The 23,123-nt window shown below is 34.3% G+C and overlaps 5 protein-coding genes across 6 annotated transcripts; all 5 read right to left on the bottom strand.

The window, feature by feature from the left end:
* Positions 1-6,551: 6,551 nt before the first annotated feature.
* Positions 6,552-10,702, bottom strand: PDS (15-cis-phytoene desaturase, chloroplastic/chromoplastic). Of its 2 annotated transcripts, none has more exons than XM_009141294.3 (15): positions 10,472-10,702; positions 10,158-10,336; positions 9,940-10,072; positions 9,783-9,871; positions 9,634-9,691; positions 9,072-9,227; positions 8,550-8,698; positions 8,355-8,474; positions 8,031-8,244; positions 7,852-7,954; positions 7,727-7,774; positions 7,480-7,525; positions 7,210-7,397; positions 6,970-7,132; positions 6,552-6,785 (listed from the first exon to the last, which is right to left on the bottom strand). In XM_009141294.3, the coding sequence occupies exons 2-15, from the start codon at positions 10,317-10,319 to the stop codon at positions 6,723-6,725; spliced, it is 1,692 nt and encodes a 563-aa protein (XP_009139542.1). In that variant the 5' UTR covers positions 10,320-10,336; positions 10,472-10,702; the 3' UTR covers positions 6,552-6,722. The 2 variants fall into 2 exon arrangements, with proteins under 2 accessions (XP_009139542.1, XP_033146611.1); XM_033290720.1 differs by having other exon boundaries at positions 10,462-10,589.
* A 3,086-nt stretch (positions 10,703-13,788) lies between these two features.
* Positions 13,789-17,123, bottom strand: LOC103863554 (DUF21 domain-containing protein At4g14240). The gene is made up of 12 exons (XM_009141293.3): positions 16,732-17,123; positions 16,559-16,635; positions 15,936-16,019; positions 15,736-15,849; positions 15,535-15,618; positions 15,388-15,459; positions 15,235-15,302; positions 15,054-15,141; positions 14,891-14,964; positions 14,407-14,802; positions 14,253-14,334; positions 13,789-14,160 (listed from the first exon to the last, which is right to left on the bottom strand). Exons 1-12 carry the CDS (start codon positions 16,970-16,972, stop codon positions 14,083-14,085), a joined length of 1,458 nt encoding a protein of 485 aa, XP_009139541.1. The 5' UTR covers positions 16,973-17,123; the 3' UTR covers positions 13,789-14,082.
* A 526-nt stretch (positions 17,124-17,649) lies between these two features.
* LOC103863672 lies at positions 17,650-18,228 on the bottom strand. Its single transcript, XM_009141423.2, has one exon. It carries the CDS (start codon positions 18,226-18,228, stop codon positions 17,650-17,652), a length of 579 nt encoding a protein of 192 aa, XP_009139671.2.
* A 44-nt stretch (positions 18,229-18,272) lies between these two features.
* Positions 18,273-21,086, bottom strand: LOC103863553 (plant UBX domain-containing protein 16-like). The gene has a single exon (XM_009141292.3). The coding sequence runs from the start codon at positions 20,867-20,869 to the stop codon at positions 19,631-19,633; it is 1,239 nt and encodes a 412-aa protein (XP_009139540.1). The 5' UTR covers positions 20,870-21,086; the 3' UTR covers positions 18,273-19,630.
* A 335-nt stretch (positions 21,087-21,421) lies between these two features.
* On the bottom strand, positions 21,422-22,677 carry LOC108871618. Its single transcript, XM_033289299.1, has 3 exons — positions 22,499-22,677; positions 21,980-22,389; positions 21,422-21,780 (listed from the first exon to the last, which is right to left on the bottom strand). The coding sequence occupies exons 1-3, from the start codon at positions 22,675-22,677 to the stop codon at positions 21,422-21,424; spliced, it is 948 nt and encodes a 315-aa protein (XP_033145190.1).
* Between the last annotated feature and the right edge of the window lie 446 nt (positions 22,678-23,123).

Here is a 23,123-nt window from a genome sequence, read left to right as displayed (position 1 = left end):
AAAACCAAAAAATAGCTACAAATATTTCACAACTATATTTAGGTTTAAGTTTCCACATATTATTTTCACAAAACGAAATATTATTTACGAGAAAAGTATTATCTAAGTATTTTATTTTAATTTCTTGATAAAACTCAAAATTTTATAATCTTATTACATTTTATGATGGTAACGCAATTTTTTTTCCAATTATGATGTGTTGTCATACATGAGTATCTGTGAATATGAAAAATATATGTTTGTACGTATAAGAGAAAATATAAAATCAGTTTAAAAGAAAATTGTATTAAAAATAAATTAGTTGTACAAAAATATTAAACATAAACGAATTATAGTATCCAACCAATACAAAAAAAATTTAATGAAAAATATTAAAGAACAATAATTATAAAATAAGTAAGTTTCCTTTTTAAAATTCTCAATAAAATAAAAATGTAAAAGCAATATTATTTTTCTTATAAATAACTAACTTTCCTTTTTCATAGGTAATTTTTGTTAAAAAATTATACACCCAAATAAATTCAAATATTTCATCCGATATGATTGTTACATGTGCTAATAAAAATATTATATGTTAATGTTTCAATAAAAATCGGCCATTATGTGAAAATAACTTTATTTTTCCTAAAACCCTAAATAAAAGAGATTTGTGAAAAAAAAATATTCCTTTTTTTAATTTTGACCAAATAAGATTTTGTTTTCTTTTTTTTTTTTTAAAACAATCCTTACAAAATATAATTGTAAAAGTCTATTTAATAGTAATTTTCACTTTTAAAATTTAAAATTTAGTGATAAACATGATACATTGATACTAAAAATTATTTAATTAACAAAGAAAAATTGTTACAATATTAGGGATATTGAAAAAATGAATTTTGAAAATAGCAACTGGTAAAAATAATTAATTAACTGGAAATAATTATTTGATAGTAATTTTATTTTTATAAATCCCCAAAAAAATTAAATTTTAAAATATTATTTAATATTAATTTTCTTTTCTAAAGCCCTAAAAAATTGTAAGAGAATATTTGATATATTTTTAAAAAATCATAAACATAAGAGTTTTGTATCATATTTTTAAGTTTTGACCAAAATAAAATTGTAAAACTTTATTTCGCAATGTTTTTAATAGATAATTTGATGATGAACATGATACTAAAAAATTAGTCAATATGTTTAAAATTAGTTTAGATATGAATTGTATAAATAGTATTTTTAAACTTATTTAATAGTAACAAGAAATAATTATTTGATAACAATTTAATTTTTCTAAATTTTTAAACATAAGACAATTGTAAAAGGTTATATGATAGTAATTTTCCTTTCATAAAATCCTAAAACAAAAATGTAAAAGAGTATTTGATATATAAAAATATATTTGATTGTAAATGAAAAGGATCCCTTTAAAAAAGATCTAAACAAAAATAAATTGTAAAATTATGTAATAATAATTAAAAAAAATTGATGACAAGTATGATGTTAAAACTATTTAATTAACAAAAGCAAAAATTAGGATGTCTTCATAATTGCTATTTATATATCTTTGGTCATAAAAATATTATACACATGTCTGATATATATTTTTATGTTTGGTCATAAGAAATAGATTATTATTATTATTATTGTCACTGAAGTGGTTTTTATATGCATTTTGTTAAAAAATCAAGTTTAATCGCCATCTTATTACATTTTTTTTACTATGTAATATTTTTCTACTTTATTTTTAATTAAAATGTTGTTATGGCATAAAGAAATAATGAATTAAGAAAATTATTAAGCATCAGATAAGTTTAATAAAATATTAAGTTATTAAATAAGAAAGTGTATGATGTTGTCATTGACTCGATTGGCCTTATTTAACTTTCGATTTTTTTATATTCTAATTCTTAATTCGGGTTGGGTTGGGTTTAAAGTTATAGGTATGAGTGTTTTCTCTAGCACTTAGTAGAAAATTTATAAAAATTCACATATGCACTATGATTATAAAATATAAATATTAACTGTAATTTATGTGTAAAACGAGTTTTTAATTATAAAATAAGTCTCACACATTATATGCAAAAATAATCCTAAAAGTGTAATAAAATTATTGATTTCTTTATTAAATTAAAACATCCAACAAAATCCGTTGCAAGGCACGGGTTCATATCTAGTACTATATACATAGTGCAAAGTTACTTTGGTGTCTTGTACTTTGGTAACTTCATTATCCAGAGCCAAAAACAATTCAAGTTCGCTGCTCCCCGTGACTTTCAAGAGACTTTTTAGACCCTACCCGGAGTACCGCCAAGTATTAAAAAAGTTCAAAGGAGGAGATACTTTTCGGTTTGGAATATTTCTTCTTTTTTTTTTGTTCAAACGGTTTGGAATATTTCATCTCTTCATTTTTTTAACTCTCTTTTTTTTTTTTCTCTAGAACATAAATATTTTCTTTTTGTCGTAATCAAAAGATTCACCTTATGCATTTTGTACCCGAGACTATAAAAAAAATTATAGAAAAGAAAACAAAATGATATTTCACTTTGATTACAAAAGGTCGACAGTGATGATTACTTTTCAAGGTTACAATAATGACAGAAAATGAGAGATGTCAAATCTGTGAGATCCATTTTCTGTAGAGAGTAGCGTCAATTTTGGCTTTGCTGCAATGATATGTTTTACACAAAATGTTATAAATAATGATTACAAGCAATAATCTTTAAGCTTTAGCTAGTAATTTTGAATCAGCAAGCTAACCACTGAAGGAGGGTTTCAGAAATTAATATAGGTGTTATTTAAAAAGTGTTACATAAAATGTTTCAAAAAAAAAGAGAGAACATTTTGAAAAACCCTAGCTTTCTTCTTGATAGCATCCGGTCTAAGGAATGCACTTTGTTGATTGCGATTTGGATAGGCCTTTGGTCGATGGATTACGAACACCAACGATAATGGAATGAGTAGTGGCACAAAGATTTCGGAAGGCCTCTAATTGACTAGATCTTCAAGATATGAACACTTAATGATCAGTAGTTTGATTGAAGGATAAGACTAAGCCCCTTGGTCTAGTGGTTTGACCAAGGGTTCATTAATGTTTCTACACCAACAGGTCTGGGTTTCGATTCTTGGAGAAAGCGGAATTATGCGAATTAATGCAGAAGCAACTTACAAGAGATTTGCAGCATGGCGCAAGGATTATCGTCAAGGGTGGATCCGATAGGGTGGCTCAGGTGATGCAGTCAGACGTGAATCTTCATAAGGCAGATATAATTTACGGCTGTAGAATCGTCTGTAATATTTATCCGAGTTTGCAATAGCATAATATATCTAGTGTTAAAAAAACAATCAAAATGTTCAAGATGAACAAAAGAGAATAATCTCAAAATTTTAATGAAAAAATGTTTTATTCATTCTCGATGTGCCTCTTATGTAAACTTACATATATTATGATAAACAAAAAGAATGTGGAAAACTAGATACAATATAACATCTTTAAATTAATACTCTATAAATTAATATACACTAAAAATCTCTAAAAAATAATATAATTTTATAGTGTCAAATTGAGTTTTTGGTTCAATTAGTATATCGATAAATTAATATCTCTATAAATTAATAAAAAAATATAGTTTTGGTGTAGTTCCAACATTATTAATTTATAGAGGTTTCACTGTAGTTTTGAAAACAAAAAAAGTAGACTAAGACTTTTGACTAGAAATAATCTCTTCCTTGAATTATTTTTGGTATAGCCACGACCTTGACTATTTCTTGAGCTCTCTTGATCTTTTGATTATAGGTTTGGTTGAATCTTAGCTACAACAAAAACAAAGTGACTTTGCTTGGATCCTTTTCTTGGTCCAAATAAGTTGTTTTGTGGATCTCTTGAAAATATAAGGCTCAACCTTCCATAAATGTGCGGTGGTCTGATAAATCAGCTTTGTCAAGACTCCTTTGCTTGTTGGTCCACTAAACACAGTGTGGTCGATGGTTGGAAATCGGGTGGCCGAACAGGATTAATATGATTGAAAATGTGGCTGATTCGACTATCTTTCAAGACATCATCACCCAAAATAAATTTGCTTTGACTGAAGTGTTCTAAATAGCTGATTAGTCGAGTGAAATTTCCTATTTTGGTTTCATTGGTTTCAGTTTCCCTATTGAGCAAGTACCCACAGGTAGTCGGTCGGTTGGTTTGATCCATGATACAAGCCGGTCATGCACGTATAAAGCCGGTTGGTTTAATTAGTGGTTTTCTCTTCTTTTTTATCTGTAGTGTTGCTTTTGCCCACGGATCTCTAGCTTTGTTGGTGTTGGCTTTGGGTTTGTTGGCGGGTTGGTTAGCTTTTTTCTGGTCTTCTTAAGGTTTGGGATGTTTAATGTTCTTGTCTTGGCTAAGGTTAGATCCGCTTAGGACTTGTTGCAACCGATGGTATGTGGTTTGATAATGTGCTCCGGTTGTTCTGCTGTCGTGGTCTTCTCTTTCTGTATAGACCTCTTTTTAGACTTTAAGATATGTTGTGCTACTTAGCGTTCTTGTCTTATTTTGCTCCATGATTGTTATGTTTCATTATGGATTTTGTCGCTTAAATGTTTGTTATTGTGGTGGCATCTGTAGAAAACCATTAAAAAAAAAAAGAATGGTCGAGTATCTTTGTGGTGGTCGAGTTGCGGGCAATAAGGATCGATCGAGAAGCTTTGAAGTACGAGGTGGGCGAAGAATTGATCGTGAGTGAACTATGAGTCGAATAAGTTGTTCGACCATATTTAGAAGATGTCCTAGATTGATGAGACATTTTTGGAAGCACAACATTTTTGGAAGCACGACGGTTTAGAAGCTCGGCATTTTAGAAGAACGACGTTTCTTCAGCACAAAATTTTTCCGCGGAACTTCGTATCAGCGGGATATTATTTCGAAGACATCGGAAGCAGGATAGAAATTAAGCAGGACGGGAAGCAAGCACGACGGGATCGAAGAACGACGGGAAACTCCGAAATTGGACGAAAACCCTAACGGAAAACACTAACTCTTGGTATGGGTTGCAAAGCCTTACGCCTTGATTTAGCGGGACGAGTTAGCGGATGAACTGGTCTAGGTCGTGGACTAAATTTTGTGACTCTAGCCGGATCGTCCCTAGCCCGTCACGTCGCGCTTCCGGACCATGGTGTTGGGTTGGACGGTCAGTAATTTTCTTGTTTGATTGTTAGCTGCCCGGTTGGCTCAATTTTCTCTAACCCTGGGTGTTGGAAGGTCGATCGGTCATGTTCTTGTTTGATTGTTGGCCGGTTGGTCGACCATATGTCTAGGACGGTTCGGGGGTGTTACAGCATCTACTAGCTCAAAGTGGTCAAGTGTCTCAGTTCTTATCTTGCGAGGAGGCGTTTGGTCTTTTGTCGGTGAATGGCTTAGACATGATCGTTGTATCCGCATGTAAGAATTAGGGTCCTCTTTTGCGCTTTTTCTCAGTTAGAATTCAAGGTCTTCTTCCTCGTGACTTGCTTTCTTGGTGAGGTGGTTCTCTTGTTTGGTCTCGGTGGTGCAGTCTCTGGATTATCTTGCTATAGGCCATTTCTTTTATTCAAAATGGAACGGTTCTTCGTTGAGTTCGAGCAAATTTTTCCTTTGATTTGGTTCATTCTTGCAGCTCTTGTTCATTCCATTTCTGGCGCTAATTTGTTCTTCAAATTACTAGTAACTGTGTGTCTTGGCCTATGACTCGAGTTTAGATCTTAAATATCTTTTGAATTCCATTGTTTTTTCTGTTTTTTATGTTCTCTTCTACCTTGATAATGTTCTTTGTCTCCCAAGCGTGGAGAGTCTCTAGAAAGATTTCCTACCTCACTAACTTTGTTGCCTGTAATCTTTGAAGTTATGTTTTTATCATGAGAACTCACTTTAGATCTAATAATATAATTTATGTGCTAGATAAAAGAAGCATCCTAAGTGTTGGAATGAAGAAGAATTTATTGAGTATGAAAATAAAAGGAAGAATTATTTATTCAGCAAAGTCTGCCAAGGTTAATATTAGCAAAGCTTACCAAAGAAAGACAAGCAAAGTTTGCCAACATGAACAGTACCCGCGGAATTACAGCAAAAACAGACAAATATTTTAGTATAGTTTTCCTAATAAACCAAGTGTGTTTAGCTCCTTATGTAAAACAATTCTGGTTTATTCTCTTCTTCTTCCTTATAATCTATTGTAATGATATTTTTCAGATCTAAGAAAAGAGGAGTTCTCTTTCTTTATTTTCGGTTTACTCTCTCTTATTCTCACTTGTTCTCTTCATTCTCCATCTCTTGAAATCAACCATACTCTGTTTCTTCATCACTCTCACATCCTAATCTATCTTTTCCAACACTAAGGTTTCAATGCACATTGTCCTTGCAGTGTGGTAGAAATTATAAATGATTTGGACACTAGATTTTTTTTTCTGTATAAACTATGTAACGATTTTATTTGAAGTTAAATATATAATAAAATATGAATTCACCTGATGTCCACAAGTTATTTTAACTAAAATACAAATTCATCTTAAATCGTCAGTTTGCATTTCATGGGACTAGAGTGCAATCTCTATATCCTATACTAATTGTGTTTTTCTTAAATAAACACCTATATTATTTTTTTACATTATGTATTTGTTTTTTTTTTGCCACACCTTAACTTTGTCTTGAAATGAGGTTTGTACACAAAAGTTACAAAATAATGGTTACGAGCACATATCAATGATCTTTAAGCTTCCTCTTCTCATGTTGATACAGTTGTCTCCGACAAGTTTCGGCGTCCAGAGGAAGCCAATAGCTCATAATCCTGTATAATCAGTGTACCCAAACTTGAACCAATATCTCTATGTAACCGGAACAGATTAATGGTGGCATAAGATCTAATCAACAGACCGAACTTGGTAAAACCGGATCATTTAACAATTCAGGGTGACTGGTTAACAAATAGATGTACATATGCTTTTGAATGGGCAAGTTAGTGTGTTATATACCTGCACAATAGACTGTGAGCAGAATTTGCCAGAGAGAACGGCGCCTTCCATGGAAGCTAAGTACTTCTGTTTAGTGTAGTCTCCAGCTAAGTAAAAGCCTTGAATAGGAGATCTCTGTAGAGGACGACATGGTTCACAGTCTGGGATGGTCTTGTACACGGACCTGATAGAGAGAGAGAAGGAGAGAGATTGTATCCATTTGAAACTAGATTAAATGGGACATTTGGAGTTTGGTCTAACCTTGGAGTTTTGACGACATGGTACTTGAGAATTTTAGCTTTGCTTTGGTCAGCTGCTATTTCGTCAGGGAAGATTTTCTCTAGCTCTTTCATTGTTGCATCGATGATGTCAGAGTCAGTCCGTGATATCCATTCCTCTGCAGGTGCAAATACTAGCTCCAGCATTGATCGGTTTGGATCGTAATATTCCTACAGCGTTAAGAAAAATAGAAGAAAACTATCAAGTAAAGGAAACACAACTAATTAACTCGACAAGACTAGCTTTCTTTACCTTACAAGTTAACGACATGTCTGCATACACACTCAGAAGGTTACTTCTGCAAAACAAAACAAGAAGACAAGATTGTTAGAAATTAACCAAGAACAAGCCTTCACTGTTTGCTGATTCATTTCTATGGTGGTTCAAGACTAATCTTTATCATTTTCTTGCTTGATGAAGACGTCTTAAGTATTACTAATGGATGTTCAAACTAAGTAATATGAATAATGCCATTGAATTGTTCAGAGAAGTTATTCACCTGCTAAAGAGCAAGTGATCATATGTGTTCTTCAGTTTCCGATCGAACCTGCAATATAGATTCACAGCACTTGAGACCAAAATGGCAGAAGAGGATGACAGGTATTGGTCTTGACTGTCACTAACCATATATGAACGTTAATGACTGGAACACCAACTAACTTCTCCAGTCTCTTGAAGTATGGTATTTCTTTCCATGAATCCGGCAAAAGGAGCTTCAGGATATCGACTACAAGAAGAAGAAAATGTAAACAGGAGCCACAAAAATGAGCAGATGGAATGCAAATTCAGAAAAGAAGTAGAACCTGGAGTGGCAAACACATAAGCGTCTCCTTGGATAGTGGTTCCATCAGTGAGTAAGAAATTCTTAACCGTACCATCATCCTCCAGTTCAATCTTCCTTATCCTTGAATTGAGTCGTACTTCGCCACCTAGCGATCGAATATGTTCAACAATCGGCATGCATAGCCTCTCCGGAGGATTACCATCTAAGAAGGCCATCTTTGAACCATGTTTCTCCTGTCAAAGCAGTTTCTATGAGGAGTGAGCATGCTTGAGTGGTAACTATGATTTGCATTGCAATATATTGTCAATGGAGAGAGGAATAAAAGTTATTGGAATGCCCAAACCTGAAGAAACCGGTTCAAAGCTATCAAAATGCATTGCATTGACAGTTCGTTCGGGTTTATAAAGTTAAGTGCCTTTGACATGGCTATAAACACTTCATCAGTCACGCGATCAGGTACTCCCTGGAAATAAACATTTATATCACCAGAAGGAAGAAACAAAGAACCACAACCAAACCAATGAAAAAGCTAACTTGCCTGCTTTCTCATCCATTCTTCAACTGATAAACCATCTTGGGCCTCAACATAAGCCTGACCTCCGACCATTGCTGGAAGCAGTCCAATAGCAAACTTTATTTTCTCTGGCCATGTCAGCATCTCGTTGTTCCTCAAAATTGCCCAAATACCTACAAAAACAATTTATTTCAAACAGAGGACAATTCAGCACTATGCGCTACAAGCCTACAACTACATAGTGTGAACACTTATCTTTACGTATGTTTATTAAAAGCTTAAAACTAGATTCCTTTCTCGGAAAGAAAAATGAAAATGTTCTTTTCAGAGTCTACATTAGATGTATAGCAATGGCGTGAACTGACCAATACACATATAAATGTGCAAAATGATTAGTTCTCTACTCAATACATCTTATTGAACATGTGTTTCATATTTGATTCAACCATTGTTTTCATCAGACATTCTATGCTTGAAAGTTCCAAGAACTAGAAGTAGTAATTTATATTAGCTAGTTAGCAGATAAGAGTAAGACTATGCTCATACCGTTTAAGGGTGCTGGTAGAACATCTGGGAAATCAAATCTACTAAATTCTCCAGGTTTACTTGGCATGGCGAATATCATGGAGTGTTCCTTCCATTGCAACCGATCATTAATCCCAAGTTCTCCAAATAAGTTCTGCACGTTCGGATAAGCACCGACTTCCAGCAAGAATATGAAACGAGTCAAAAGGAAATAAAAGGTTATGAACTTCACTTAGGAAAATCAAAACAAACTTTGTATGATATTGACATCTTCCTTCAAACTATGAAAGGGATCTTTCTTGCTGACAATTCGAAATGGGGTGCAAGATAATAAAGGTTACTATCATATTGAACTCTAAATGCTTATGCTCTCATTGACATCATGAATTTTCTGTATCATCACTAAGCAAAGAGAAGTACATATGCTGCTAAAAAAAATATTATTATTTAGCTGTGATTCTTAGAGCCTGAAGCACAAATTTGTAGATTTTACATGTAAAAACTATCCGTATTTTTCAAATATCAACCGTCATGTGAGCAACTTATAACACACACATTGGAGAGATTAATAATCTGAACTTACAAAATATATGTAAACCGGTTTCATACCAATCTCCATCTTCATCCTTCCATGCAGCTATCTAGAGGCACACATATTTCACATCTTCGTTCGTTAGTAAATGATCTCAATGAATAACTTCATGAGTTAGGTGAATGGACAAATCGAAGTACCTTTCCACCAAGAACATCTCTTGCTTTGAGCAAGAGAGGTTGGTGGCCTGCATCGGCCAGGTACTTTGCAGTTGACAGCCCAGCCAATCCTGCAATTTATTTGAGCTTTCATCACATCAAATTGGATAGCATAGTGAATAAAAGGACAATGACATACCAGCACCAGCAATGACAACTTTTAAAGGCTTTGCAGGACGAGGAGCACTACGGAAAGATGCAGACAAACTTGCAGCTTCCAAGAAATTGACAGTGTTCTCTAGCTCTGGCCTTGGTATATCCACACACACTACCTACTCCCAGGACAAAAAAAAGTGTTCTTTAATCACAAGAAAAAACACATACAAAACTTCAAGAATTCAAGAATCAGAGAGAGACCTGCAAAGGACCAGCAGTCCTTCGCCTTGTTCTTGTCTTAAGCCCTTGTGAAGAGATCGGAACTCTGAAGCTGCTGTGTCCCATCAATTCAGATGAAAGTGCCTCCAAAACCCCATTTTGATAAGGCAAATTCGCTGCAGAAACATTCCCAAACACAACCATAACTGCTTCTAAGGAATCTGGAAAGGCATAAAAGAAAGAGAATTTACAAAACCGGGAAAGCAGCAATTAACACCAAAGCTTCTGTCTGAAATGAATACAACATAATTGAGAACAAGGAGCGGGTTTGATTTTAAGAGGTTACAGTAGCTCACCAAGGAGAAGAGAGGAGGCTAGCCGATAACAAAATGGAGTGCCTCGTATGGTGGTTTTAGTTGGATTTTAGTGGTTGGTTCTCAGGCCACGGCTCTTTGTATACGAAAGCGATAGATTACCACCACATAAAATCATATTAATAAAGGGTAATTTGGGTTTTGTTTATGATTATTGACATTAGGAAGAAACTATACAAACCATAAGGTGAAAGTGAAAAAAAGCAAGAGTGTTTTCTGCCTCATCAACTATTTGAATATCTAAATAAGTTAAATTATATTTAAAAAGTTCACTAAAGTTTTAGGATTGTAGGTGCATTTAATGTAATTTATTTGCTGTCAAAATTGGACCTGGTCATATTTATTGTAACTATACAAAATAAATGAAAAAAATATATACATTTTTACTCAAAACATAAAGATTTAATCAATAAATTGGAATTTATATGGAAACATATTATGTGTTATTTAAAGTTTGGTGTTTATACATGTTAATAAAATTTTGTTAAACAATTCTAGAAAGTCAGTGATCAACAAATCAAGATTTTCAACATTCAATCTAAAGATCAGTTCAGTAATCCAAATCAGCACATATATCAACAAGTAGATCCTACAAAGGTTATATGGAAGACGGTGCAAGACTTGAAGCTTCAAGCGGATAAATTGAAATGGTTATACTTATGGTATCTTCATCTCCATTCTATTTTTTTTTTTAAATAAAGTAAAGTGAATATGATGTAAAGAATGTTCCAACTCAACTTCATATCTCACTTCATAATGAAGTTTATTCATAAATAAAATAATCTATTTTTTTGTGTTCATCACTCTATCATAAAGTGAGAAATTGAGTAGGATTGAAACATTTTTATTCCATATTCATTTTTACTCAATTTTGGAGGAAAAAATAAATGTTTACCTTAAAGATGCTCTTGGTGGCTATAGGTTTCAACCCCGATAATCAGAACCCAACCGAAATCAAAATCATTCTCCCTAAAATCTAGCCGTTGGTCGGAAAATTTGAAAGTCAAGTTAACGATGATGGTACAGTCAATTTCTACTGTGACATAAAGCACCATCATTTTTTTTTATCTTGGTGTTGGAGAAGCAACCTTATACTTACAGAAGGTGTATATTATTTCTTAATCGGTGGAGCAACAAAGATTATCAATGTTCTTCAAACACATACCTTGTAAAGTAAGAATCTTCAAGCTTTCACATATCCATCTTCGTCATGGAATTGTTAAAAGTAGCAGATCAAAAGCTTGGACAAGTCGATGAAATTTCAATCATTAAACCAACCAATACTAAGGAAGCAGAATTTCGGGTGAAACTTCAGTTTTAAACAAAACATTAGAGTGTTTTAGATTAACAACTTTGATTCAAATGATAAATCTTCACTTTAATTAATAATTTTTGATGTAGTGTTATATTTTAAATTATGTAGTTTTAGACTGGTGTTGCACAATATTTTCTCAATTTTTGTAATTTGTTAGTTTATAAATTTTATTTGTGATTTGAACGTCTTCAAAAATTCTGAACCCCAATAATAAACCAAAAATAAAAATAGACAAAACTATAATTAAAATAACCGTACAAACGATATATAAGAAACTAACTATACCAAATTATAATAGCAAAGTTGAATATTTTACAAAATCAAGTATGCTAAAACATCACAACACAATAACTAATAAAAAAACGGCCTAAGTTAAAATAATATAAGATATAAAAGGATTTTTAAGGTTAAAACCCCTCAACTAAGTTTATTTTTGGTAAAAACCGTTAAATTAAGTATTTAACGAAAAAAATCTCAAACTAACTCTATCTACTGAATTAAACCCTAGCGGGTCATAATTACCATTACTACCGGTAAATCTTTAGTGTGGAGGGTTTTTACATTAACTAAACATAGTTGAGGAATTTTACCATTAAAAATTTTTAAAAAGAAAAAAAAAATTAAAATTTTATAATATTATCTAAAATTAGTAACTTAAATTTTCAAAATTAGCACTTTTAATTTTTTTTTTTGTAAATATATGAGTTTGATGTGTTTTTAACATCAACATTATATATGTATAAATTAAACATGTAAAAACTCAAAAAATATGATAAAAAATTATCTAAAGATTTATTATTACATTTTTCTTAGATAATATATAATTTCTATTATATTTTCTTGTTTTTTACATTTTTAACCTTTTAGTAATTTTATTACAGGTAAATATTTATTACATTTTTGTTAGATAAGATATAATTTTTATTATATATTTTTTTAAAATTTTTAACCTTTTAGTAATTTTATTACAGGTAAATGTTTAGATAATTTTTTTATTATGTTTTCTGGGTTTTTACATTTTTAATTTATACATATATGATGTTGATGTTAAAAACATATTAAACTCATATATTTACAAAAATATTAAAAGTGCTAATTTAAAAAGATTAAGTTACGAATTTTTAGATAGTATAATAAAATTTTGAATTTTTTTGATTTCTTAAGATTTTTAATGGTAAAACCTCTCAACTATGCTTACTTAATGTAGAAACTCATAAACTACAGATTTACCAGTAATGGTAATTATGACCTGATAAGGTTTAATTCATTAAATAAAGTTAGTTTAAAGAGTTTTTCATTAAATACTTAGTTTGGAGGTTTTTACCCAAAACAAACTTAGTTGAGGGGTTTTAACGTTAAAAATCCGATATAAAACTACATAAAACAAAAATAAATATTAATAATTATTACAATTTAGTTCTTCACTTAGTTTATTTAAAGTTTGTAATAACTTTTTTAAATATTAGAGATGACTTTTTATAAAGTTTTTGTTGAAGCAAATATGTTTATATAAAATATGTTTGGACTCTTATTATTATTTTGGATAAAAAAACTTAGATTTTTTTTTAAAAAAATTGGACCCTTAACTGTTAGAAAATAGGGGACATAGGATATGAAAATGGCTATATACATATAACCAACAAACCGGCTTACTCAAGGGGATTCGTCGACCACTAGACAAAGTATAAATGATAAGGGCATGAAGCTCTTGCAACGTGGTGTAGTTTTTGACCCAGTGCGCCTGTCTAGTCATTTCTTGCATATAGCTAACCATGAAAGAAAAGCAAAAACAATACATAACAAAAGAAATGAGAAAAATAGAGAGTGAATTGGATGAAAATAAAAGACAAAACTTCACTAGTTTGAAATTATCCCCTAAAAGATTTAAGAAGAAAGCAATATATATTTTTCTCTCTAGTACAGTCCGATGCTTGACAATCAGGTCATCAAAGCTCACATTTTAAGCTTATCCCAGCTCGTGAAATCCTTTGGGACTTTAGAAAATTTCTTAATTTAACACATACCAAAACAGCACCCATAAAGACCATATAGCACACTGTGACAACTTCATGACACGTATAAAAGAATATAAGTACTGGAGTATATTACAAATTGTACGCATTTGTAGACAAAAAACTGGGGGACAAACCATCTCTTATATGATGAATTTTCCAATTGAACAGAACATGGTCAGGACTTGGATCTTTACTTTATTCTATGTTCCTTTCTTATAACGCAAACAAGAGTTTTAGCCCTTCAAGCAACGACACAACATCCATTATATCGGTTGCTTCCCCTCAACAGGCTCTGTAATAGAACCTTTTACCGTCTGCGGTTGCCTATTTTGTCCTCCTCCCTGCGAATCAAAGTTACACAACTTATCTCTAAGAAAATCTTGAACTTTCTCCAACATAAGAACAAATCATTCTTTGTTTGCAATTAACTCACAGCTCCCTTTTGTGCAATCAATCTCCTGCTTGAAGGAGCTCGAGCTATTGATGAGGCAGCTGCTGCTGCTGCTACTCGAATCCTGCAAATAATAGGGAGACTTTTTTTGTCAGTCAGCTGAACATCTTTACATAAATGTATTAAAGAGGATAACCTTTTATGCACGTCAACATATTCATCAGTTTCATCCACAATCTCTTCCTGCAAAAGCTCTTCAAACACATCTTCCAAAGTGATGATACCGATAACTTCACCATCCTCGATATCCTCTGAAGTATGTGTGAACCCGTGTGGTACAGTCTCGTTGTTTTGATAGAACGACTGCCTATTAGCCTTGTCGATTTGGACAATGACATTGTCGTGGTTCCCTTCTCGTTTCAATAACAGAGGTGCAGTCAAATCCGAGTCATTGCTTTCTTCAGTGTTCTCTTCAAGCAAAGTTGAAGGAGGAACTTTGTTTTTGCCCTTAACCTTCACAACCGCAGCCATGTGACTGCTTCCTTTTTGAAACTCATTTAGTATATCATACAGAGGCATATCAGCTGGAACCCTATTAAAGCAAATATAACACCAATCACAGTACTAAGTTTCATTACACACAGACAACAGTGAAAAGGTCAAATATAGTAATGGCCAACCTTGGCATTCTACGTATACAAACAGCGCTGACAAGTGTTTCTGTTTCAGGTCGAACTGTAAGTAGACTCTTTACCTAACAAAGACAAGAGTTTCTTGATTACAGTTTGCAAAAGAATGATAATCCACCATTGAAACATGCAAGTAAGAGTAAGCAACAGTTACCAAGAGAAGTCCAATAACGTTTTTGGGATTCCCAGAGTAGACAGGGACTCGGCTATGGCCTCGTGCCAGAATCTTACCCATAGCTTCCCTGTGAGATTATTTTTGCACACAAAGCAGTATAAGACACAGAGTTTGCAAGAAACAACAACAAAAGGAAATGACAGTTGAGTAGCAAACTCACCAGTCCAACTTTGAATTTACATCCAAGGAGAAGGTCGATTCGATTGGGGTCATGGCTTCTTGTGCAGTCTGTCAAAACCAAATACAACTTTTGCATGAATCCATGATTGAGGAAAGAATTGAAGAAAGTGTGAGAGTTTGATCTGACAGATACCTTCTCGGTCAAATCAAGTGCTCCACTAATGATTGTGGTCTCATCATGCGTAAGTTCGCCTCCCTTGCCAGCCTAAAACCATAGTGTGCCAAAATTAGTAACTCCAACAAAGAAGTGAAGAATCTGCAGAGTTTAATAATAAATAACCTCTTGGCTGTGAATGGAGACAAGAGCTTTCAACTGAGCACGTCTAAACAAAGCGTCATTGTGTCCCAGTACCAAATCCAATATCTATCCCAAAAAAACAAATAAAAAGAAACATAAAGTGAGCATATGGAAGACATGCAAGAAAGAACAATCAATAACACATTTCCAGAACAAAGAAAGAGCATAATCAAGATGATATACCTTGCCGATGGGAAAGGCAATAGGGTAGCAGAGAATCATTAAAATGCGGACAAGCCAGACGAAATTAGCACCAACGGCGAGTCCATACCTGGTGCATATCGCTTGAGGTATTACCTTACAAGATAGGAAAAAAAACAAACAATATATGTTCAAATCACTCCTTAATAAAAGCATTTAGATTTGCAAAACTATATACATACCTCACCGAAAGCAAGAACGAAAGTGACAGAAAGAATGATGGCAACGTATTCATTGAAAAGCTTATCCAAATATATAGGAAGCCCCTGCCCAATTAATTCCCCATAGATAGACAGACACCATTGTAAGTGTGTAGAAACCAAAAAAAAAGCAAGAAACTTTGAGTAAAGACATCTCCAACCCATACCTATTTTTTCCTCTATAATTCCCACAAAAATAGAGTAATTCTATTATAGAGTAAGTTTTGCTCCAATGGTTTATTCTATAATAGAGTAATAAAATAGAGGGATTTTCATGAAATCCCTCTATTTTCTTCTCTATAATAGAGTTAGGGCATCTCCATCCCTACTCCATTTTTTACTTTAAAATAGAGTAAAAGTGAATATGGAGTAAAGAATGCTCCAACCAACTCCATATCTCACTCCATAATAAAATTTACTCTATAAATGGAGTAATCTATTTTTTGTTTGTTCGTGTTACTCTATTTTGGAGGAAAAAATGGAGTTTTACATTGGAGATGCTCTTAGCATTGGAGCAAAACGATAGAGTTACTCTATTTTTGTGAGAATTATAGGAGAAAAAATAGATATGGATCGGAGATGATCTAAGAGAGAGAGAGTAATACCTCCATTGCAACAGCATTGCACAGAAGCAGTGTCACTAAAAGCTGATGCTGTTTCTGAACAACCGGGAATATCGCAGCTAAAGAAACCATTAAAGATCAGACCAAAACTCATTAACACAAAATTGATTGTGATACACGAAACAAGACATAGGGATCGAAGAAGGAGAGATTACAGGCTTGCTTCTTCTCGTTGGGAGTGCCACTGCGCTGGAGAATCTCGAGCTCGACGAGACCGAGAGACATAAGCCCCAAAGTCAGACCAGACATGATTCCCGCGAACAGAACGAGGAAACAAGAGACGCCTGCGTAGATGAACCACCACGGCGATCCATACGGAATCGCCTCGCCTCCTCCGTTAGATTGTCCCAATCCGTACAGCATCCTCCCCGCCGCCACCGCATTGATCAGTTGCATCTTTCTTCCTTTTCAGATCCTCGAAAAGAGAGAGAGAGAGGGCTTTATGATGATTGATTATTTTAAGACCTTATACGATGAATCTTCTCTTTCTCTCTCTCTATCTCTGTGATTCTGTACAAGACACATCTCACCAACTTATCGGATTCAGTACATACAAACTCTAGGACAAACGGAAAAAAAATGTTCCCAAAATTATATTTTAGACCCCTAAGGTTTTACGACTATTTAGAAATACCCCACTTATTTTCAATTTTCTCATGAAGCTCCCTAGTACTGTTACAAACGTCAGATCGTAGCGTGTTCATACAGAAATTGTAGCGCATAGACCAATCTTTTGAAGCCACAATTTGTATTTTATATTTGTGTGGACGGTCGACAATATGTTTGTAATTAGAACACTAATCACAATCATCCAAATCAACATTTCTATTATCAAACAAAAAGATGGTATTAGGAAAGAGTGTTGTTTAGGTTGTCAATCGTGTACTTGTAAGATGACTCATATCGTTCTAGTAGTCTCGTTCCTTACGGTAGAACGTGATTGACAATATTTTTTTCTTTTTTTTTTTGATGAAATTTGAAATTTATTGATCAAAATATGAACTCATTTACAAAAAAATTAAAGAATCATAAAATATGTCTTAGTTCTTGTCTTTACGTGACTATAATCGACTCTAAACTCTCACTACGTCAAACCACCTTCTCATCAATCCTTCTAACTTGTGAGGAAACCTGTATCGGAGCGATGATATTCTGTTCCTGACCATTTTGTCAATGAGCTTAATGAGTTGTTCTACAGTCTGACTACCACTGTGATGCCTCCGAGCATTGCGCTCCGTCCAGACCTGATAAACTGTTGTCTGAAAAGCGAGGCGGAGGAGAATACTATCCAGTTGACAGCGCCCTCCACCTTGAATAGAAGTAAATGTATCCTGCCAGTCTGGATTGATACCTGGTCCGATGAGCACACTAGCGATTCGATCCCAAACTGAATACGAGTAAGGGCAAGCAAAAAACAAATGATCCCTAGTTTCATCCCGCTCTCCACACAAGACACAGTCCTGCCTAATGCCCCACATTCTCATTCTATCTCCAGTTGATAGCCTGTTTAGAACAGCTAGCCAAAGTATAAAGGAGTAGCGAGGCACACCCTGTGGAAACCACACACTACTACACCACTCCACTTGTGCCTTCCTACTTCGAATTTGATCCCAAGTTTCCTTTGATGAGAAGTGATCTTTGTATGTATCCATGGCGTGGCGCCACAAATACACATCTTCTCCTATTACTATATACGTTTCTGTATCTTGACAGAGATCTTAACCGATTTTTAGTTCATTAACATATAAGTTTGACTGTTTTATATCTTTATTTTTGTAGATTGTCATTGAACTATTTTATAATAACGCATGTGACTTAATCTTATTGGCTAAAAGTAACTTTTTGTAGCATATAATTTATTTCTGTTTTATAGACTAAAGATTACTGAGTAAATATTTACACTATACATTGTTGGATAGGTTTCTAAGACTTATATCAGGTCACCAGTTGATCAGCTTCCTAGCTATTACTTGGAGCTTCCACTTTACTATCAAAAGAATGCAAAACTGGATTGTGAACCTCTCATTGGCAAAATCTGATCTTGCTTTCTCTCTTGGTCAAGCAAAGTTCTTTCTTTTACAGGTGTTGGAGCCAAAACCGCAAGTAGACACTCTTAATGATGAATTTTGGATCTATCGCCCATAGAAAATTAGCTGAAGCAATTTGTGTACAATGAAATGATGTGTGCGAGATGGTCCACGACATTATGATGTGAATGCTGTAGGAGGATCCTGGGGTTTGGTATGAGTAGTGAGGTTCTTGGATTACATATAGATGGACTGGTTTCTTGAAAGGTTCTTGGATTACATATAGATGTAAAAGACTAGATCTATAAGTCAAATAAGTCATGTCCTGAACTTATTTAGCAATCGTTTTCGATAAAATTTAGAAGTGCATTAATTTTTTTTTATCTAACTGTATATTATTTGTAGACATTCTATTGTATTGTTGTGTTCTACTCTCCAGTTTATGTTCTCTGTCCTACTATAGTAAAAAAACATTGTGTTTTACTTGTGTTCCAAAAAAATATAAACATTATGTTTTACTTAGTGTCGGACCATTACAGCTATAATGGATTGGGATATCATAAAACCTATAGCTTTTACACAACAACATCAATGTATATACTTTTTTTGGTGCAAAATATCAGTGTATACATTGAAGCTGTAAAATGGCTCGTATTTCAAAATGCATTATATTAACTTGAAACCAGTACAATACTTCATCGTCTAGCGTCTAGAAAAAGTATATATTGCGGTCTTAATTTTGGAACAGAGAAATTAGCAATTGATAACTAGCATAATCAATAAGGGGGAAATTTACAGTGCAGTTGAGATTTCAAGAACCAGAAATTAGCGTGTTAAGTGATCTGGAAGGGTGATCTATGTTGTACAGATCGTAAAGTTGAACATTTTATCTGGTTTTACCTCTTTAGAAAAAGAAGAAACTGAAATTTTACTAGAACGGTGACTACTGATTCATTACAAGGAATTAAGAAGCAGAAAAGAACAGTAACACGCTCGAACTAAAACTCACAATCCTTTTCTTGTCTTCTTAGTTATAAAGAACCGAGATCATCGAATTAGCGAGTCCAGATTCCTCAAAAGTCGCATAGAGTCCATAATCAAGAGTCTTTGAAGCACCAGGAATCGCTTGTACCAACTTAAACGTCTTCTTCTCGGAATCCACCATCTGAGAATAACAGAAAGACCAGAGAAGCTGAATAGGTTCGGTCTTGAGAAACTTCCTCTGCTTTCTTCTCCCATCTGGAAACCGAACACATAGACTGCACACAAGGCTTTTATCACAGTCTCCCTTTGGCTCTTCTGTCAAATCCGGAAACTCAACGATGCCATCATCATTGTTGCTTGAAGAACACGTCTCCACCACGTTTTCAAACTCTTCTCCCCAAGAAGGACCCTTGCTTGAGGACCAATCATCCTCCTTTTCAAACTCTTCACCCCAAGAAGGAACCGGGACTTGATCATTATTGTTGCTTGCGGAACAAGTCTGATCCTCCTCCGTTTCAGGGTATCTGTCCCTTATCAGAGAAGCAACATGCTCATGAGGACCAGCCTCCAAAAACCGCGACAAATCCTCCACAAAGCTCTGAGCATCAACCACGCCGCTCCACATCCCCATCTTCTGACCCGTGACGGGATCGATCACAAGCACCACAGGTGGAGCAGAGTCGATCTTGTAGAAGTTCGAGATCTTCCTCCCTTCGATTGTGTTATCATAGACCTGCCACAAGACGAAGCTGGACATAACAGCTTCCGAAACGGTGTCGTTGGACCATACATCACGATTGAGCGCGTGAGAAGCAAACTCTGTTCTGGACTGGAGATTCACTAGCAACCATAGATTCTGCGTACAAGAAGTTGACTTCGCTTCCTCAAACGTACGACCCTCGAAAAGCAAGTCTACAGGAGGACGATACATGGAAGCCAATGTCGAATCTGATTCTCCACCATCGAACGTCGTTGACTCGTTACTTTGCTCCGCGGCATGAGCTTCAACGGAAGGTTCGTAGTTGTTGCGGAGGAGAAAAAGATTGATGGATTCGTCTATGTTCCAGTTCGTTGTCTCCAAGAACCTTTTTGCGGTTTCGACGGTCTGACCGACAGCGACTTCGAGGAAAGAAGAGATTAGTTGATCATCACGTTGTTGATCGATAAGATTCGTGGAAAGTGTTTGAGGGGATTCGTTGTTGAGGAAGAGATTGTTGATGTCTTCGTCAAGCTGCGACCTTGTTGTTATCACTCGGTTTGTCCTCGAAAACGTTATCCCCATTGTTGATGTTGTGAGAGATATTAACAAGATGTAGAGTTTGGGTGTGTTTATATATATAGATAATCCAGAAAGAGAAAATTTGTTTCTATTGCCTTTTCTATTTATATAGATATTTAGAAAGTGAAAACTTGTTCAGATTTCTTTCCTTTTCTGTTTATATAGTAATTTAGAAAGAGAAATTTTGTTTAGATTTGTTTCCTTTTCATGCAGGCCGACTCGAAGCAAATCGTGACCTATGTGCAATCGTCTCAAATATGGAAATTGGACCATTTTTTTACAAATATTTTTAGATTTAGAGCATATGCAATGGTCATCCCCCAAGGGGAGTCCTTACCATTTTTTTATTATTAAATTTTTTTTTTTTTTTTAGATAGTTAAGGATTTATGTTAAGAAGGTGGGTGCAATGGTGATATCCGATTAGGAGTCTTTAGAGAAATTTTTTTTTTTAAAAAAAATAAAAAATTATTTTAAATTATTAGAAGTAAAAATATTACAATACATAGAATTTTTTAAAAAAAAGATACAATGACAAAACTTAAAAGAGCCAATTATTAATCTTCTTCACCAAATTTGTTCCAAATATTTTCGATTAAATCATTCTTCAATCGTTCATGTATTTGCCTATCACGAAGATCATTCCGATTGGGAAACATATTATTCAGATTTGTAGGCCTCTCGGTTTCGACCTCTGAACTTCTGGTGACGTTTCCTTCTACAAATTCTGAAATATCATAACGAATGTATCCATCTCGTTCATTTTCGACTATCATGTTGTGTAGTATGATACATGCTCTCATAATCTTCCCTATCTTTGCCTTGTTCATTGAAAGAGCCGGGTTTTTCACAATCGCAAACCGGGCTTGTAGAACTCCAAAAGCCCGCTCCACATCTTTACGGGTTGCTTCTTGAACTTTAGCAAATAATTCTTGTTTGGAGGAGTGTAATAGATTGGATAAATGGTGACCATTTTGGATATATCCCGTCTGTGAGGTAGTACGCCAATTTATATCGATGCCCGTTGACCACGTACTTTACCCTGGGGGCACGACCTTCTAAAATATCATCAAAAACAGGAGACCGATCGAGAACATTGAGATCGTTTAAGGTACCTGGAGGACCAAAAAAAACGTGCCATCTCCAAAGATCTTGTGAAGCTACAGCCTCTAATACAATTGTCGGTTTTCCTGATCCACGCGTGTATTGTCGTTTCCAAGCGGTTGGGCAATTTTTCCACTCCCAATGCATACAGTCAATGCTCCCGACCATCCCAGGAAACCCACGTGTCTCTCCAATATCGAGAAGTCTTTGAAGATTCGCCGGTGTGGGTCTTCGTAGATACTCTTCTCCAAACAACCGGATGATTCCATCAGTGAACTTATGTAAACACAAAAGTGCAGTGCTCTCACCAATTCGAAGATACTCGTCAACCGCATCAGCTGCAGAACCATAAGCAAGCTGACGAATTGCTGCCGTACATTTTTGAAGCGGTGTATGACCAAACCTCCCGGTTGCATCTTGTCTATGTTGAAAGAACGGAATGTTCTCTGAGAGTTCATAGACAATAGCATGAATAAATCCTTATTCATGCGAAAACGCCGTCTGAACTGTGCCGAGTATGTCGCGTCTACGCTGAAGTAGTCATTCCATAAACGGTTATGGCCTCCTTCACGATATCGTTATACATAAGCACGTCTCCGTCGATTATTTGGTTGGGGCTCCACAATATCATTGTATGTATCTTCGACGATTTCGTCGATACATCATCCAATATTTCGTCGACATCATCAGATGATGATGATGATGACATTAGTAGATATTCCTACGGTGAAAAAATATTATTATTTTCAGTTGATCAAAAAGTATACTAAGAAGTAATTTAATGAATTATTTTGACTTTACATACCATACTACAAGTTTACAATTTTAATGAAAACATACTGGCTGGACAATAATTAAAGAGAAGATGCTTCTTATTTTATTTTAATTTCTTGATTTCTTCCTAATCGTTACGTTTGAAGAAATATTTACCGGGTAAGTTCACAAGCTATGTACAAGCTCCACATATTGACGTTGTCTACGATTTTCCCATTGGTTTTTACATATACACTACTTTGACAGCTTCACTTTATCTACCATAAGCTATGTACAAGCTCCACTTATTCTAAGTTCAACAACTTCAAATGATTGAAACCTACTCAAGTAATAAAAAACAAGTTAAAGCAATAAAAAACAAGTTAAAGCATACTGCGTGGA

The sequence above is a fragment of the Brassica rapa genome, chromosome A04, assembly GCF_000309985.2.
Source record: "Brassica rapa cultivar Chiifu-401-42 chromosome A04, CAAS_Brap_v3.01, whole genome shotgun sequence".
NCBI classification, from domain to species: domain Eukaryota; kingdom Viridiplantae; phylum Streptophyta; class Magnoliopsida; order Brassicales; family Brassicaceae; genus Brassica; species Brassica rapa.
Note: the sequence above shows the minus strand (reverse complement) of the source record. Positions and strands in the feature narration are given on the sequence as shown.